The sequence below is a fragment of the Corythoichthys intestinalis genome, chromosome 10 (genome assembly GCF_030265065.1).
Source record: "Corythoichthys intestinalis isolate RoL2023-P3 chromosome 10, ASM3026506v1, whole genome shotgun sequence".
Lineage (NCBI taxonomy): Eukaryota > Metazoa > Chordata > Actinopteri > Syngnathiformes > Syngnathidae > Corythoichthys > Corythoichthys intestinalis.
Window position 1 is genome coordinate 55,840,901 of NC_080404.1, and position 18,206 is coordinate 55,859,106.

General features: G+C 41.3%; 1 protein-coding gene across 2 annotated transcripts in view; it reads left to right on the forward strand.

The window, feature by feature from the left end:
* The first annotated feature begins 1,492 nt into the window (after positions 1 to 1,492).
* Positions 1,493 to 18,206, forward strand: part of arfgef3 (ARFGEF family member 3) — a 53,463-nt gene continuing 36,749 nt past the window's right edge. The window contains exons 1-11 of one of the 2 annotated variants that reach the window (XM_057847543.1): positions 1,493 to 1,729; positions 5,954 to 6,068; positions 6,340 to 6,391; positions 8,561 to 8,642; positions 8,705 to 8,845; positions 11,796 to 11,864; positions 11,931 to 12,051; positions 12,110 to 12,176; positions 14,792 to 14,876; positions 14,931 to 15,035; positions 15,092 to 15,200. In XM_057847543.1, the coding sequence (XP_057703526.1) occupies positions 5,984 to 6,068; positions 6,340 to 6,391; positions 8,561 to 8,642; positions 8,705 to 8,845; positions 11,796 to 11,864; positions 11,931 to 12,051; positions 12,110 to 12,176; positions 14,792 to 14,876; positions 14,931 to 15,035; positions 15,092 to 15,200 (916 nt within the window). In that variant the 5' untranslated portion in view covers positions 1,493 to 1,729; positions 5,954 to 5,983. The remainder of the gene's footprint in view (positions 1,730 to 5,953; positions 6,069 to 6,339; positions 6,392 to 8,560; positions 8,643 to 8,704; positions 8,846 to 11,795; positions 11,865 to 11,930; positions 12,052 to 12,109; positions 12,177 to 14,791; positions 14,877 to 14,930; positions 15,036 to 15,091; positions 15,201 to 18,206) is intronic. The other variant, XM_057847544.1, reaches the window with a different exon arrangement.

Here is an 18,206-nt window from a genome sequence, read left to right on the forward strand (position 1 = left end):
AGTTCTATTTTAGTTTCATCTGACCATAACATATTCTCCCAGTCCTCTTCTGGATCATCCAAATGCTCTCTAGCGAACCACAGACGGGCCCGGACGTGTACTTTCTTCAGCAGGGGGACACATCTGGCAGTGCAGGATTTGAGTTATCATTGTGTTACTGATAGTAGCCTTTGTTACTGTGGTCCCAGCTCTCTGTAGGTCATTCACTAGGTCCCCCCGTGTGGTTCTGGGATTTTTACTCACTGTTCTTGTTATCATTTTGACGCCACGGGGTGAGATCTTGCATGGAGCCCCAGATCGAGGGAGATTATCAGTGGTCTTGTATGGCTTCCATTTTCTAATAACTGCTCCCACAGTTGATTTCTTTACACCAAGCATTTTACCTATTGCAGATTCAGTGTTCCCAGCCTGGTGCAGGTCTACAATTTTGTCTCTGGTGTCCTTCGACCGCTCTTTGATCTTGGCCATAGTAGAGTTTGGAGTGTGACTGAATGAGGTTGTGGACAGGTGTATTTTATACCGATAATGAGTTAAAACAGGTGCCATTAATACAGGTAACGAGTGGAGCCTCGTTAGACCTTGTTAGAAGAACTTATTTTCCACTCTAATTTGGAAATAAATGATTCAAAAATCAAACAATGTGATTTTCAGTTTTTTTTTTTCCACATTCTGTCTCTCATGGTTGAGGTTTACCCATGTTGACAATTACATGCCTCTCTAATCTTTTCAAGTAGGAGAACTTGCACAATTGGTGGTTGACGAAATACTTATTTGCCCCACTGTAAGTACGTGATAATATCTCGTTAAAATCGTGGCATCTTTAATTCCGCTCTCTCATGCTCTCACCTCCAAATAGGGTTTTGCTGTATGTTTTGTTTTTTAAATGCTCCCCTGTTCAAATTTTTCTTCCCCCAGAAAATTGACATTTTAAGCTTTCCAATGATGTACCACACACGCATACCGGACAGTTTTGAAATTTGGCCAAATTGGGGGTCTAAGAGCGGAACTTCAAGTCACCTGAGTGTTTCCCGCCATTTTTATATATTGATAAATTGTTTCTAAGCACTTCAAATGTAATCATTTTGATAAGTTTTAAACATGTTACTGTCCCATCGAAATATTTTTAAACATGAAAAAACTGTAGACGCCCAATTCTTTTTGAAAAAGTTGAAAACGCTTGTTTTTATTAAATGCTTCATTCACTTACACATTTTGTGGTTACTTTCTGTTAATACAGGTCGCTTCGCGTTGATTTGTGGTCACTTCCGATTTTTTACCAGACATTCCTTCACCCACCCGCAGTCAAAATGGATTGGACGTCTATTTTCGTCAATGGGTTAATGCTTTTGATCTTATTTCTTTTTTAAAATAGATATCGATATATATTTTTAATTAATCAATTTGGACAGCCCCGTCCTTGACGTAACATGACACCACTGGGCACCATTTAGTCACCCTGTCGCCAACTCTACCGTAATTCAAACGTAGAAGAAGAAGCAAGACGGATGCCGCCCCGCCCATATTTAGCATCGACACCTGTCCTCTTTCCAGTCGACACCGATTTGCACATTTCACCACCTTTGTTTGCGAACCGAGCAGGAACAAAAACACGACTGTTGATTTGGACATCGATATCACATGAGATACTAGATGTAAAAGTGTCGGACTCGGCCGCGTCCGTCAGCGGCGGCCATCTTAAAGCAGTGGACTCCGTCGCAGCCAACCTGAGGTGAGTCATATCCTCCACTAAATGACTCCGTATCCTTTGCTTTCGGGTATGAACCATATATACACTATTCAAGCTGGATATTTAAAACCAATTACATGGAAAGATATTGAAGACAGCAGTCAATTTACCATATCTATAATAGAATATTTAAATAATCAGGACTGCGTCTTTACGTTCAGCCAAAACGGGCGTATTTATTTGAGCGTCCACATTTCACAAGCAAGGAGCGTCTGACAAAACGCTGAAAAAACATCGGAATAGATCAACACTTAATGTTTATTTGTATGTATGTTATTACTAGAATTGTCAGTTTATCTGGCCAAGACGCTGACATAGTATGCCTTTACGCCCTCTGGTGGTATTACTTACTAACAACAAGCTGTAGCAAAAAGGCACGCGTACATAAAAGCACTTGGTAGCGACTAGCTAATGCTTGTCTGCGCACGACACAGTAAAAGAAAAAAATACAGAACGGGTTTAGAGCTAGTTATCACCAAATCCAACGAGTAGCTAGCTGTTGCAGAAGGCGGTTAACGTTAGCGAATAGCATTTGCGGTTAACGTTCGCAGATCACAAATAACGTCCATGTTAGCGTAGCGCTAGCTGTCAGCGTCTACGTAGCATTAGCAACCACATCACTAACCAATGAGCTTAGCGAACAGTTCAACGTAATACCGGTTATTCACAACACAGAGTTACGCATTCAACGCATTGTACCACATTTTAGTACGGTTAAACTGTCCAAAATTCAGTATTATACGTAGATTATGTATTTTGACTTGTCTCGGCTAAGTATATAATGTATTTTCCCCATATTTTTACAATCTTTACACAAAAATCGCTCTAATTCGCCAGTAAAATGAACTCTCGCCCACCACATTTAATTTGTTGTGAATCTGTTTTGATATTTTAAACGAGGGGAAAAAAATAATAGCTGTTGTTTTGCCGATAAGCATTGTGGGAGATGTAGTTATTAGAAGAGGCAAATAGAAAAAAAAAAATCATAAGTGAGCATTTGATACACGTGCTCAAAAAAAACGAACAAAGCACTTTTGATAAATGGCAGATGAAAATAATCTGATGCACTTCTCAATTTTAACACAAAGTAGAGCCTGTCATCTCTATTAGCTCATTTTAAAATAAATATGGGAAACTACGGCGCTATTTTCATCATTGTTTTTAGCAAACTTCAAACTTTTTGGAATGTAAATATAATTATATTTTGCAATATACTTCTGGATTACTTTGTTGCTCATAGCCAACTCATTTCCTGCCAATGACAGCGATAAACGTTCAATTTATCGGTACCCAAATAACGGTGAACGACAAAGTTGCCATTCAAAGTAACTAGTGAATAGTTGGGTGTCTTCGCCATCAATGGCGGCTATTGAGTTGAGAGGCTCCAAATTTGAAAGACACTAAAGAAAAAACGCAAAAAAAAAAAAAAAAAAAAACTAATTGAAATCATAGCTTCTGCTAGCTAGCTAAACGGCAATGTTCTGCAATACTTCAGAGATTTTCTGCTTTCCTTCAATTGGACAATCAAAGGAAATACAGCAAAGTTAGCTTGTTCGCTAACTCACTAGCGGAAGCTATCATTTCAATTGACAGTTTTGTGGAGGATTTTTTTTCTTCTAGTTCGAGTAAAGGAAATACAACAAAGTTAGCTTGTCAGGTAGCTAGCTCCCAGAAGCGATCATTTGAATTGACATTTTTGAGGAGTTTTTTTTTTTTTTTTTTTTTTACTTCTCTTTCTCATTAGAGTAAATGAAACAACCTGAGCTGGTTAGCTAGCTCGCTAGTGGAAGCTATTTTAAATGCCATTTTTTATGGGGGCTTTTTTTCTATTTTTTTTTTTTTTTTTTTTCCAGTAAATGAAATACAACAAAGTATCTGCGTTAGCTAGAGAGCTAGCAGAAGCTATCATTTGAATTTACATTTCTGGGGATGTTTTTTTTTTTCATTTTCAAGTTTCTTCTTGAGTGAAGTAAATACAACAAACTCAACTTGTTGGCTAGCTAGCAGACGGAAGCTGTCATAAGAATGGACTTTTTTTAAGGATTTTTTTTTAGTTTGTTTTCGAGTAAAGGATATACGACAAAGATAGCTTGTCAGCTAGCTAGCAGAAGTGATCATTTCATATGACATTTTTGTGGAGGATACTTTTCTTCAAGTTTCGTTTCGAGCAAAAGAAGTACAACAAAGTTAGCTCGCTAGCTAGTGAGCTGGCGGAAGCTATTATTTGAACTGAATTTTTGGGGAGGATTTTTCTAGTTTCTTTTCGAGTACATGAAATACAACAAAGTTAGCTCTTTGGCTAGCGAGCTTGCAGAAGTTATCGTTTGAATTTACATTTTTGAGGAGGATATTTTGTTCTTTTTCTCGTTTCTTTTCGAGTAAAGGAAATACAACAAAGTTAGCTTGTTAGCTAGCTCGCTAGTGGAAGCTGTCATTTTAATTGCCATTTTTGTGTTTTTTTGTGTGTGTGTTTTTTTTTTTAGAGGGTAAATTAAATACAACAAAGGTAGCTCATTAGCTAGTGAGCTCGCTTAACCTGTCATTTGCATTGCCATTTTTGAGGAGGTTTTTTTTAGTTTCTTTTTGAGTAAAGAAAATACAACAAAGTTAGCTCGCCAACTGGTGAGCTGGCGGAAGCTATCATTTGAATTGAATTTTTGGGGAGGATTTTTCTAGTACATGAAATACAACAAAGTTAGCTCTTTAGCTAGCGAGCTTGCAGAAGTTATCGTTTGAATTTACATTGTTGAGGAGGATATTTTGTTCTTTTTCTCGTTTCTTTTCGAGTAAAGGAAATACAACAAAGTTAGCTTGTTAGCTAGCTCGCTAGTGGAAGCTGTCATTTTAATTGCCATTTTTGTGTTTTTTTGTGTGTTTTTTTTTTTTTAGAGAGTAAATTAAATACAACAAAGGTAGCTCATTAGCTTGTGAGCTCGCTTAACCTATCATTTGCATTGCCATTTTTGAGGAGGTTTTTTTTAGTTTCTTTTTGAGTAAAGAAAATACAACAAAGTTAGCTCGTTAGCTAGCGAGCTAGCAGAAGCTATAATTTGAATTGACATTTTTGGGGAGTTTTTTTTTCTTCACTTTCTAGTTTCTTTTCGAGTAAAGGAAATACAACAAAGTTGGCTCATTAGCTAGCTAGTGGAAGCTATCATTTGTATTGACATTTATGAGGGTTTTTTTCATTTTCAAATTTTTTTTTCGAGTAAAGGAAATACAACACAGTATTAGCTCGTTAGCTAGCAGAAGCTATCATTTGAATTGACATTTTTGGGGAGTTTTTCTTTTCATTTTATTTTCGAGTAAAGAAAATACAACAAAGTTAGCTCGTTAGCTAGCAAGCTAGCAGAAGCTATCATTTGAATTGACTTTTTTGGGGGGAGTTTTTTTTCTTCACTTGCGAGTTTCTTTTCAAGTAAAGGAAATACAGCAAATTTAGCTCGTTAGCTAGCTAGCGGAAGCTACCATTTGTATTGACATTTATGAGTTTTGAGTTCATTTTCTAGTTTCTTTTCAAGTAAAGGAAATACGACAAAGTTAGCTCGTTAGCTAGCTGAAGCTATCATTTGAATTGACATTTTTGGGGAGTTTTTTTTCCATTTTCATTTTCAAGGTTCTTTTTGAGTAAAGAAAATACAACAAAGTTAGCTCGTCAGCTAGCAAGCTAACAGAAGCTATCATTTGAATTTCTTTTTTTGGGCAGTTTTTTTCTTCATTTTACAGTTTCTTTTCGAGTAAAGGAAATACAACAAAATTAGCTCATTAGCTGGCTAGTGAAAGCTATCATTTGGATTTACATTTATGAGTTTTTTGTATTTTTTTTCTAGTTTTTTTTTTTGTCGAGTAAAGGAAATACAACAAAGTATTAGGGTCCGCTAGCTTGCTAGCTAATGGGCTATCATTTGAATTGACTTTTTGGGGGAAGTTTTTTTTTCTTGTTCTATTTTTTTTCATTTACCTGTTAATTTTTGGAGTCAAGTAAATAAAAAAAAAAGTTACCTCGTTAGCTTGTGCTAGATAGCTAGCAATTGAATTGACATTTTGTAAGGTTTTTTACTGTTTCTTCGACTAAATGTGCATAAATATATATATATATATATATATATATATGTATGTATTTTTACATTTCACATAAAATCTGACTAGCTATTTCAACATTTTGCAGAATGCTCCTTGGCTAAAAATGTCACGTGATATTGATAGGGAGCGTTTGGCGGACGTGTGAGAAAAAGCATGGAGGACATCCTGCGGACAATCCAGCAAGATGCAGCCGGACACAAGCGCAAAAGCCTCCGCGACGCCTGCGCGCTCGCCTGCGGTGAGTCCCAGATGACCGCAACAGTCGATTTTAGGGCAATTCTGGGTCACTTCCTATTAGTTGTTCACTTTCTGGAGATGTTGGGGCTTTTTCAGATCACATCCTGTCATTTTGAACCATTTCCTGTTGATATTCGGGCATTTCTGGGTCACTTCCTGTTGACGATGGGACTTTTTCTAATGACTTCCTGTAAATTCCGTGGGCTGTGGTTGGCCCGCCGGTCGTAGTTTGGATACCCGTGCCCTAATTTTTCCACTTTTTCTCCCCCCAGAAAGTCTGGAGTCCTGGAACGCGTCGGGACGACTGTCCCCAGCGGACTTGCGGTAAGAACTTCATATGCTACTAGTGCACAATAATAAAAACAGCTTCCATTGCCCCTACCAACATGGCCGCCCTGAGGCCATGTTCCCATCAAAGTGCATCAGTGTATTGACATTCAAATCAAGTCCTTACTAGCTAATTTCTGAACCAGTTATGTTATGGGTGTCAAAGCATCTGCCATTGACAGGTATCGACGTCCAATCAGTTTGATGTGAGAGGGTCACTTCCTGTTGATTTTTGGGCATTTCAGGGTCACTTCCTGTTAATTTGGGTCATTTTGTGGTCACTTCCCATTGATTTTGGGGTCACTTCCTGTTGATTTGGGTCATTTCGTGGTTACTTCCTATTGATTTTGGGGTCACTTCCTGTTGATTTGGGGGTATTTCGGAGTTACTTCCTGTTGATATCAGGTCACTTCATGTTTGTTTGGGGGCATTTTGGGGTCACTTCCTGTTGATGTCGGATCACTTCCTATTTTGTGTCACTTCCTGTTGTTCCGGGTCACTTCCTCTTGATTTTGGGTCATATCGGCATCACTTCCTGTTGATTTGGGCGTAATTTGGAGTTACTTCCTGTTGATGTCAGTTCATTTCCTGTTTACGTTTGGGCATTTCGGGGTCACTTCCTGTTTATTTTGGGGTCCCTTCCTGTTGATATTAGGTCACTTCCTGTTTGTTTGGCGGTATTTTAGGATCACTCACTGTTGATTTTGGATCACTTTCTTCTGATTCTGGGGCATTTCAGGTTCACTTCTTCCTGATATCGGGTCACTTCCTGTTGATTATGGGTTCACTTCCTGTTGTGTGTCGCTTTCTGCTGAATTTTGGGGTCACTTCCTGTTAATGTGGGGTCATTTCAGGGTCACCTCTTGATTCAGGTCATTTCCTGTAGATTTTGGGTCACTTTCTGTTGATATCGGATTGCTTCGTGTTGATTTTGGGTCATTTCAGGGTCACTTACTGTTGTTTTTGGGTCACTTCCTGTTGATTTGGGGGTATTTTGGAGTTACTTCCTGTTGATGCAGGTCACTTCCTGTAGATTTTTGGTCGCTTTCTGTTGATATCGGATTACTTCCTGTTGATTTTGGTTCATTTTGGGGTGACTTCCTGTTGATTCTGGGTCACTTTCTTCTAATACTGGTTCATTTTGGGCTCACTTCCTGTTGATTCGGGGGCATTTTGGAGTTACTTCCTGTTGATATCAGGTCACTTCCTGTTTGCAGACTTTATGGGGTTACTTTTTGTTGATACAGGTCACTTCCTGTAGATTTTGGGTCACTTTCTTCTGATTCTGGGGCATTTCAGTCCATTTCTTCCTAATATCAGATCACTTCCTGTTGATTATGGGTTTGCTTCCTGTTTTATGTCACTTCCTGTTGAAATTTGGGGTCACTTGCTGTAAATGTTGGGTCATTTTGGGGTCACTTCTTGTTGATTAAGGTGATTTCCTGTAGATTTTGGGTCACTTTCTGTTGATATCTGATTACTTCCTGTTGATTTGGGGTCATTTCGGGGTCACTTCCTGTTGATTACAGGTCACTTGCTGTTTGGAGCCATTATGGGGTTACTTTTTGTTGATACATGTCACTTCCTGTTGATTTTGGGTCACTTTCTTTTGATTCTGGGGCATTTCAGGGTCACTTCTTCCTAATATCGGGTCACTTCCTGTTGAAATTTGGGGTCACTTGCTGTTAATGTGGGGTCATTTCGGGGTCACTTCCTGTTGATTCAGGTCGTTTCCTGTAGATTTTGGGTCACTTTCTGTTGATATTGGATTACTTCCTGTTGATTTTGGGTCATTTCAGGGTCACTTCCTGTTGATTCCGGGTCACCTCCTGTTGATTTGGGGGTATTTTGGAGTTATTTCCTGTTGATGCAGGTCACTTCCTGTAGATTTTGGGTCACTTTTTTTCTGATTCCCTGGCATTTCGGGGGTGACTTCTTTTTGATTAAGAGTCACTTCCTGTTGATATCAGGTCACTTCCTGTTTGGAGCCATTTTGGAGTCACTTCTTGTTGATACAGGTCACTTCCTGTTGATTTTGGGGCATTTTGGGATTACTTTCTGGTGATATCCGTTCACTTCCTCTGATCACATCCTGTTGACATACTGTTACTTCCTTTTGATTTGGGGGGCACTTCCTGTTAATGTTGCTGTTTGTCTGGCCTGCAGGGCGCGCTGTTTACTCCCCCTTCAGATGGCGCTGGAATCCAAAAACCTCAAGCTGGGTCAGACGGCGCTGATAGGCATGCAGGTACACGGAGGGGCCGGCGTCGCCGGCGTTTGTCTCTTGTTTGACGGACATCTTTTGGACAGAAACTGCTGTGCGAGGACCGCTTGTTGGGCGGGGCCGGCGAGGAGGCGGAGCCTACAGAGAGGCGGCTCCTGAGTCAGATCTTGGCGGCCCTGCGCACTACGCCGGAGCTGCATGAGGACCTGCAAGTGGAGGTCATGAAAGTAAGGCTGGATTCATTTTAGGGTACTTGAAGGCCACTTCCTGCACATTTTGGGGTCACTTACTCGTCAAGTGACCTGAAAAATTCCCCAAATCAACAGGAACTGACCCTGAAATTAACAGGAGATTGTACTAAATGTACTGGAAGTGAGCCCATAATGCTCCAAAATGTGCAGGAAGTGACTTTTTGCAGCTTTTCAGATCACTTCCTCTTGATCTCAGGTCACTTCCTTTACATTTTGGGGTATTCTGGTTCCACTTCCTGTCATTTTGTGCCACTTCCTGTTGTTTTTAGTGCATTTCTAGGTCACTTCCTGTTGATATTGGGCCACTTCCTATGGCTTTGGGGCATTTCAGGGTCACTTCCTGTTGATAAAAGTAGGTCATTTCCTGTTGATATCATGTCACTTCCTATTGATATGGGGGCATTTTGGGGTCACTTCCTGTTGATTTGTTGTAATTTCGGGGTCACTTCCTGTTGTTTTGGTGGCTTTTTGGAGTCACTTCCTATTGATATTGGGCCACTTCCTATTATTTTGGGACATTTTGGGGGCACTTCCTGTTGATAGTGGGTCATTTCCTGTTGATATTATGTCACTTACTATTGATTTGGGGGCATTTTGGGGTCACTCCCTGTTGATTTGTTGTAATTTCAGGGTCATTTCCTGTTGGTATGGTGGCATTTTTGGGTCACTTCATGTTTATATTGGGCCACTGCCTACTGTTTTGGGGCAATTTGGGGTCACTTCCTGTTGATAGTGGGTCACTTCCTGTCATTTTGGTACTTCCTATTGATTTGGGGGCATTTTGGGGTCACTTCCTGTTGATTTGTTGTAATTTCAGGGTCACTTCCTGTTGGTATCAAGTCACTTCCTGTTGTTATGGTGGCATTTTTGGGTCACTTCATGTTTATATTGGGCCTCTTCCTATTGTTTTGGGGCATTTCGGGGTCACTTCCTATTGATAGTTGGTCATTTCCTGTTGATATCATGTTACTTCCTATTGATTTGGGGGAATTCTGGGGTCACTTCCTGTTGATTTGTTGTAATTTCAGGGTCACTTCCTGTTGGTATCAGGTCACTTCCTGTTGTTATGGTGGCATTTTTGGGTCACTTCATGTTTATATTGGGCCACTGCCTACTGTTTTGGGGCAGTTCGGGGTCACTTCCTGTTGAAAGTGGGTCATTTCCTGTTATTTTGTCACTTCATATTGATCTGGGGGCATTTTGGGGACACTTCCTGTTGATTTGTTGTAATTTCGGCATCACCTCCTGGTATTTTGGTGGCATTTTTGGGTCACTTCCTGTTTATATTGGGCCACTTCCTATTGTTTTGGGGCATTTCGGGGTCCCTTCCTGTTGATAGTGGGTCATTTCCTGTTGATATCATGTCACTTCCTTTTGATTTGGGGGTATTTTGAGGTCACTTCCAGTTGATTTGTTGTATTTTTGGGGTCACTTCCTGTTGATATCAGGTCACTTCCTGTTGTTTTGGTGGCATTTTTGGGTCACTTCCTGTTTATATTGGGCCTCTTCCTATTGTTTTGGGGCATTTCGGGGTCACTTCCTGTTGATAGTGGGTCATTTCCTTTTGATACATGTCACTTCCTCTTGATTTGGCGGCATTATGAGGTCACTTCTTGTTGATTTGTTGTAATATCGGGGTCACTTCCTGTTGATATCAGGTCACTTCCTGTTGTTTTGGTGGTATTTTTGGGTCACTTCCTGTTTATATTGGGCCTCTTCCTATTGTTTTGGGGCATTTCGGGGTCACTTCCTGTTGATAGTGGGTCATTTCCTGTTGATATCATGTCACTTCCTATTGATTTGGGGGCATTTTGGGGTCACTTCCTGTTGATTTGCTGTAATTACGGGGTCACTTCCTGTTGTTTTGGTGGCATTTTGGGGTCACTTCCTGTTGATATTGGGTTACTTTCTGTTGGTTTGGGGCATTTCGGGATCACTTCCTGTTTATATCGGGTCACTTCCTATTGTTTTGGGGCATTTTGGGGTCACTTCTTAAAGATAGTGGGTCATTTCCTGTTGATATGTCACTTCATATTAATTTGGGGGTAATTTGGGGTCACTTCCTGTTGATATTGAGTTACTTCCTGTTGTTTTGGTGGCATTTTTGGGTCACTTCCCGTTGATATCGGGTCACTTCCTTTTTGATATTGATGCCTTTCCTGTTGATTTAGGGTCACTCCCTGTTAATATCATGTCACTTCCTGTTTTAATTTGCATGCATTTCGGGGTAACTTGTTGTTTTGTGGAGATTTTGGGGTCACCTACTGTTGATAGTGGGTCACTTCCTGTTGATGTTGGTGCATTTCCTGTTGATTTAGGGTCACTTCCTGTTGATAATGGGTCACTCACTTCCTGTTGACATCATGTCCCATCCTGTTAATTTGGGGGCATTTCGGGGTAACTTCCTGTTGTTTTGTGGGCATTTGTGCATCACTTCCTGTTGACAATGAGCCACTTCCTGTTTATGTTTAGGCATTTCGGGGTCACTCCCTGTTGATATTTGTCCATTTCCTGTTGATTTAAGGTCACGTCCTGTTAACTTCCTGTTGATATCGTGTTATTTCTTGTTCATATTGGTACATATTCTGTTGATTTACGTGTTTATAGTGGGTCATTTCCTGTTGATTTCACGTCAAGTCCTATCCACGGCCACTTCCTGTTGACATTGTGACCTTTTCCAGATACTTCCTGTTGATTTTGGGTCACTTCCTATACATTTCAGGGCATTTCAGAGACACTTCCTGTCTGTTTTGTGAAATTTAGTATTGATGATAGGGTATTACGGGGTCACTTCCTATTAATGGTCACTTCCTGGTGTGACTTTTTCAAATCACTTCCTGTTGATTTTGGGTCACTTGCTGCAAATCTTGGGGCATTTCCCATTGATTTTTAGTTCATTTCTGGGTTCTTACTCCTCCCGCTGCAGGTACTCCTGTGCGTAACGTACTCGCCCAACTTTGACGTCAACGCCGACTCTGTCCTACGCATCGCCCAGGTAGCGTCACGCTCGCTTTACCGGCTAAACTCTCCGAGAAAGCCTCGCTCACTTGTCGGCACGCAGGTATGCACGGAGACGTACGCGCGCGGCGGTCATCGACGGAGCGTGGACACGGCGGTCCGAGCCACCCTCAGCCAGATTTTGGGAGATCTCACGCTGCAGCTGCGACACAGACAGGAGGCGGGTGAACGAGATAAGTCACGTGATCGGAAGACGGTCGCTAACGTGTCATTTACAGGAAGCGGACGGAGAGGAGATGACTGCGCCCCCTCTGGAGAGAAGAGGTACAGTCTGTCCCCTTACATTGAAGTACCCTTTTGTCCAAATCTGTATTTCACAGTCTTGATTACAAATACCGTATTTTCCGAAGTATAAGTCGCTTGGATGCGTTTCGGGGTCTTTTCCTGTTTATATCTGGGCACTTCCTGTTGATATCACGTCCCTTCCTATTGACATCGGGTCACTTCATGTTGATTTAGGGGCCTTTTGGAGTCACTTCCTGTTGATTTGTTGAAATATCAAGATCACTTCCTGTTGATATCGGGTCACTTCCTGTTGTTTTGGGGCATTTCGGGGTCACTTCCTGTTGATATTGGTGCATTTCCTGTTGACGTAGGGCTACTTCCTGTTGCTATCATATCACTTCCTGTTGATATTGGTGCATTTCCTGTTGATTTAGGGTTACTTCCTGTTGCTATCATGTCACTTCCTGTTGCTATTATGTCACTTCCTGTTGATAGTGGTGTATTTCCTGTTGACTTGGGGCTACTTCCTGTTGTGATCATGTCACTTCCGGTTGATATTGGTGCATTTCCTGTTGATTTAGGGTTACTTATTGTTGCTATCATGTCACTTCCTGTTGCTATCATGTCACTTCCTGTTGATATTGGCGTATTTCCTGTTGAGATCGGGTCACTTCCTGTTGTTTTGGGTCATTTCGGGGTCACTTCCTGTTGCTATCATGTCACTTCCTGTTGATATTGGTGCATTTCCTGTTGATTTAGGGTTACATCCTGTTGCTATCATGTCACTTCCTGTTGATATTGGTGTATTTCCTGTTGATTTAGCGTAACTTCCTATTGATAGTTGGTCATTTCCTGTTGATGTCAGTTCCTACTGACAGGTCACTTCCTGTTGATATTGGTGCATTTCCTGTTGATTTAGGGTTACTTCCTGTTGCTATCATGTCATTTCCTGTTGATTTCAGGGTCATTTGCTGTCGATATCGGTTCACGTCTTGTTGATATCGGTGCATTTCCTGTTGATTTAGGGTTATCATGTCACTTCCTGTTGATATCATGTCACTTCCTGTTGATTTGGGGCATTTTGGAGTCACTTCCTGTTGATATTGGTGTATTTCTTGTTGATTTAGGGTCACTCCCTATTGATAGTTGGACATTTCCTGTTGATATCATGTCACTTCCTATTGACAGGGCACTTCCTCTTGATATCGGGTCACTTCCTGTTGATTTAGGATTACTTCCTGTTGCTATCATGGTACTTCCTGTTGATAACATGTCACTTCCTGTTGATTTGGGGCATTTTGGAGTCACTTCCTGTTGATATTGGTGTATTTCCTGTTGATTTAGTGTCACTTCCTATTGATAGCTGGTCATTTCCTGTTGATATCAGGGCACTTCCTCTTGATATCGGGTCACTTCCTGTTGCTAACATTTCACTTCCTGTTGATATTGGGTCATTTCCTGTTGATATGTCACTTCCTGTTGACAGGGCACTTCCTTTGGGGCATTTTGGAGTCACTTCCTGTTGTTTAGGGGCATTTCGGGGTCACTTCCTGTTGATATTGGTGTATTTCCTGTTGATTTAGGGTCACTTCCTATTCATAGTTGGTCATTTCCTGTTGATATCATGTCACTTCCTATTGACAGGGCACTTCCTCTTGATATCGGGTCACTTCCTGTTGTTTTGGGAGCTTTTTAGGGTCATTTCCTGTCGATATCGTGTCATTTTCTGTTGTTATGGGGGATTTGGGGGGGGTCACGTCCTGTTGACGTCATGTCACTTCCTGCTGACAGGGCACATTCTGTTGTTTTAGGCCATTTTGGGGTCACTTCCATGTGGGGTGGCGTGGCTCAGTGGTAGAGTAGTTGTCCCCCAAACCCAGAGGTTGTGGGTTCAATTCTCCGCCCTGATGAACACCCCTAAGTGTCCTTGAGCAAGATACTGAACCCCACGTTGCTCCTGGTGCTGCGTCACCAGTAGGTGGATGGTGAGATAGTGTAAAGCGCTTTGAGCGCCTTGAAAGGTGGAAAAGCGCTATATAAGTGTAACACCATAACACTTCCTGTTGACATAGGGTCATTTCCTGTTTAGGGTTACTTATATCGGGTCACTTCCTGTTGTTTTGGGGCATTTTGGGGTCACTTCCTGTTGATAGCGGGTCATTTCCTTTTGATATGTCACGTCATATTAATTTGGGGGTATTTTGGGGTGACTTCCTGTTGTTTTGGTGGCATTTTGGGGTCACTTCCTGTTGATATCAGGTTACTTCCTATTGTTTTATGGCATTTTGGGGTCCCTTCCTATTGACATCGGGTCACTTCCTGTTTGTATTGGTGCATTTCCTGTTGATTTAGGGTCACTTCATGTTGAAAGTGTGTCACTTCCTATTGGTATCATGTCACTTTTGGTTGATATTGGTCCATTTCCCGGTGATATGTCACTTCCTGTTGATTTGGGGGCATTTCGGACTCACTTTTTGTTGGTATTGGGTCATTTCCTGTTGATATCAGGTGTGGTTTATGTATGTGTCAAATTTTATATTTGCACATTATATAGGCCTCAGGCTAAGCCAAAGTATGGGGGGGGAAAGCGAGACTTATAGCCCGGGAAATACGGTAAAACAAAGATTTGATGGAAGGCGAACCTCTCGACTCAGTTTCTGTGTTTGGACTCGTGCGCAGATGTGTCGCCCGTCAGCCAGGCGCTGTGCGACGACGTCGTGACGGTCCTGACGCTCTTCTGCGACAAGCTGGAGTCGCCGGATCGGTAAGCTAACGAGACAGGCGGGTGACGCGCCACGACGTGACGCTTTTCCCTCAGCGACGATCAGATGCTGCGACTTCTTTACCTGGAGAGCATCTTGGCCATGCTGAGCTCCTGCCCTCCCACAATGCACCTGTCCGGATGCTTCATCGACCTGGTCTGGTATGGACGAAATTTTCAAAGGCTAATTGGACTAATTATCATTTTTTTATTATTAGGAGCATGTTTTAACTCCGGACAGGAAGCGGCTGTGTCCGGCGCTGGTGGCCGTCACGGGAGATCCGCTCAAGGACAAATGCGCGGCGGAGTGGGAGCGACTCCATCAAGGTGAGCTTCCTCCCAATTTGACCGTCAGATTTATGCCACGTCATGCCAAATACTGTAAGTTACACCTGGGTTTGTTCAAGTCACTTCCTGTTGATTATGGGTCATTTCCTGCACATTTCGGGGCATTCTGAGGTCACTTCCTTGAGAAGTGACTTGAAAAATCAACAGGAAATGATCCAAATTGTACATGAACCGACACCAGAGTAGCCCAAAAGGTACAGGAAGTGACCCAAAATCTACAGGAAGTGACCGATGAACAGGGAGTGAGCTAGAAATGTCATAAATCAATGGGAAATATGCAGAAAGTGACTTCAGATTGCCCCTAAATGTTCAGGAAATGACATGACATCAATAAGAAGTGACCCAAAAAGTCCCCAAAATTTACAGGAGTGACCAATGAACAGGAAGTGAGCCAGAAATGCCCCCAAATAATTAGGAAATTATCAAAAATATGCCGGAAGTGACTTCAGAATCCCCCAAAACATTAAGGAAGTGACCTGAAATCAACAGGAAGTGACCAATGAACAGGAAGTGATGCAAAAATACCCTAGAATCAATGGGAAGAGATCCAAAATGTACAGGAAGTGACCCAAAAAGGCCCTAAAATTTACAGGAAGTGACCAATTAACAGGAAGTGAGCCAGAAATGGCCCAAATAAATAGGAAATGATCCTAAATTTACAGGAAGTGACTTCAGAATGGCCAAAAATATTAAGGAATTGACCTAAAAAATACCTGAAATCAACAGGAAGTGACCTGTGGACAGAAAGTGAGCCCTAAAATCAATGGGAAGTGGTCCAAAAAAGCAGGAAGTCACTTTGGAATGCCCCAAAATGTTAAGGAAGTGACCCAAAATCAATAGGAAGTGACCCCAAAAGGGGCATAAAATTTGCAGGAAGTGAGCCAGAAATGTCATTATCAATAGGAAGTGGCCCAAAATAAGCAGGAAGTCACTTTGGAATGCCCAAAATGTTAAGAAAGTGACCTGTAATCAACAGGAAGTGACCCATAAAGGCCCTGAAATTTGCAGGAAGTCACCAGTGAACAGGAAGTGAGCCAGAAATGCCCCAAATAAATAGGAAATGATCCAAAATGTTAAGGAAGTGACCCAAAAAGCTCCTAAAATTTACAGGAAGTGACCAATGAACAGGATAAATACATAGGAAATATACAGGAAGTAACGCCAGAATGCCCAAAATGTTAAGAGCCTTGAAATAAAGAGGAAGTGACCCAAAAATCAACAGAAAGTGACCAATGAACAGGAAGTGAGCCATAAATGCCTAAAATCAATGGGAACTGATCCAAAATGTACAGGAAGAGACTTCAGAATGCCCCCAAAATGTTACAGAAATGACATGACATTAACAGGAAGTGACCCAAAAATCAACAGGAAGTGACCAATGAACAGGAAGTTAGCCAGAAATGTCATAAAACAACAGGAAATGATCTAAAATATGCAGGAAGTGACTTTAGAATGCCTCAAAAATGTGAAAGAAAATACCTGAAATAAACAGCAAGTGGCCCAAAACTCAAAAAGAAGTGTCCAATGAACAGGAAGTCAGCCAGAAATGTCATAAATCAATAGGAAATGATCCAAAATGGATAGGAAGTGACTTCAGAATGCCCCAAATTGTAAAAGAAGTGACAGGATGTGACCCAAAAAGGCCCTAAAATCTACAATGACCAATGAACAGGAAGTGAGTGAGAAATGCCCTAAAGTCAATAGGAAGTGACCCAAAACATACAGGAAGTAACTTCAGAATGCCCCTAAATGTTAAGGAAGTGACCCAAAATCAACAGGAAGTGACCTAAAAAGGCCTTAAAATCTACAGGAAGTGACCAATAAACAGGAAGTGAGCCAGAATTGCCCAAAAATTAATGGGATATGATCCAAAACGCACAGGAAGTGACATCAGAATGCCCCAAAATGTCAAGGAAGTGACCCAAAATCAACAGGAAGTAACCAAAGAACAGGAAGTGAGACCAAAATGCCCTAATATCAATGGGATATGATCCAAAACGTACAAGAAGTTACTTCAGAATGGCCCAAAACCTACAGGAAGTGACCCAAGAAAGGACAAAAAATCTACAGGAAGTGATCACTGAACAGGAAGTGAGCCAGAAATGCTTAAAATCAATGGGATATGATCCAAAACGCACAGGAAGTGACATCAGAATGCCCCAAAATGTCAAGGAAGTGACCCAAAATCAACAGGAAGTAACCAAAGAACAGGAAGTGAGACAGAAATGCCCTAAAATCAATGGGATATGATCCAAAACGTACAGGAAGTGACTTCAGAATGGCCCAAAACCTACAGGAAGTGACCCAAAAAGGACAAAAAATCTACAGGAAGTGATCACTGAACAGGAAGTGAGCCAGAAACGCTTAAAATCGATGGGATATGATCGAAAATGCACAGGAAGTGACATTAGAATGTACCAAAATGTTAAGAAAGTGACTCAAAATCATCAGTAAGTGACCACTGAATAGCAAGTGATCCAGAAATCAATGGGAAATGATCAGAAATATACAGGAAGTGACTTAAAAATGGCCCAAAATTTACAGGAAGTGACCAATGAACAGAGAGTGAGCTAGAAATGTCATAAATCAATGGGAAATATGCAGTAAGTGACTTCAGAATGCTCCAAAATGTTAAGGAAGTGACCCAAAATCAACAGGAAGTGACCTAAAAAGGCCTTAAAATCTACAGGAAGTGACCAATAAACAGGAAGTGAGCTAGAAGTGCCCAAAAATCAATGGGATATGATCCAAAACGCACAGGAAGTGACATCAGAATGCCCCAAAATGTCAAGGAAGTGACCCAAAATCAACAGGAAGTAACCAAAGAACAGGAAGTGAGACAGAAATGCCCTAAAATCAATGGGATATGATCCAAAGCGTACAGGAAGTGACTTCAGAATGGCCCAAAACCTACAGGAAGTGACCTAAAAAGGACAAAAAATCTACAGGAAGTGACCACTGAACAGGAAGTGAGCCAGAAATGCT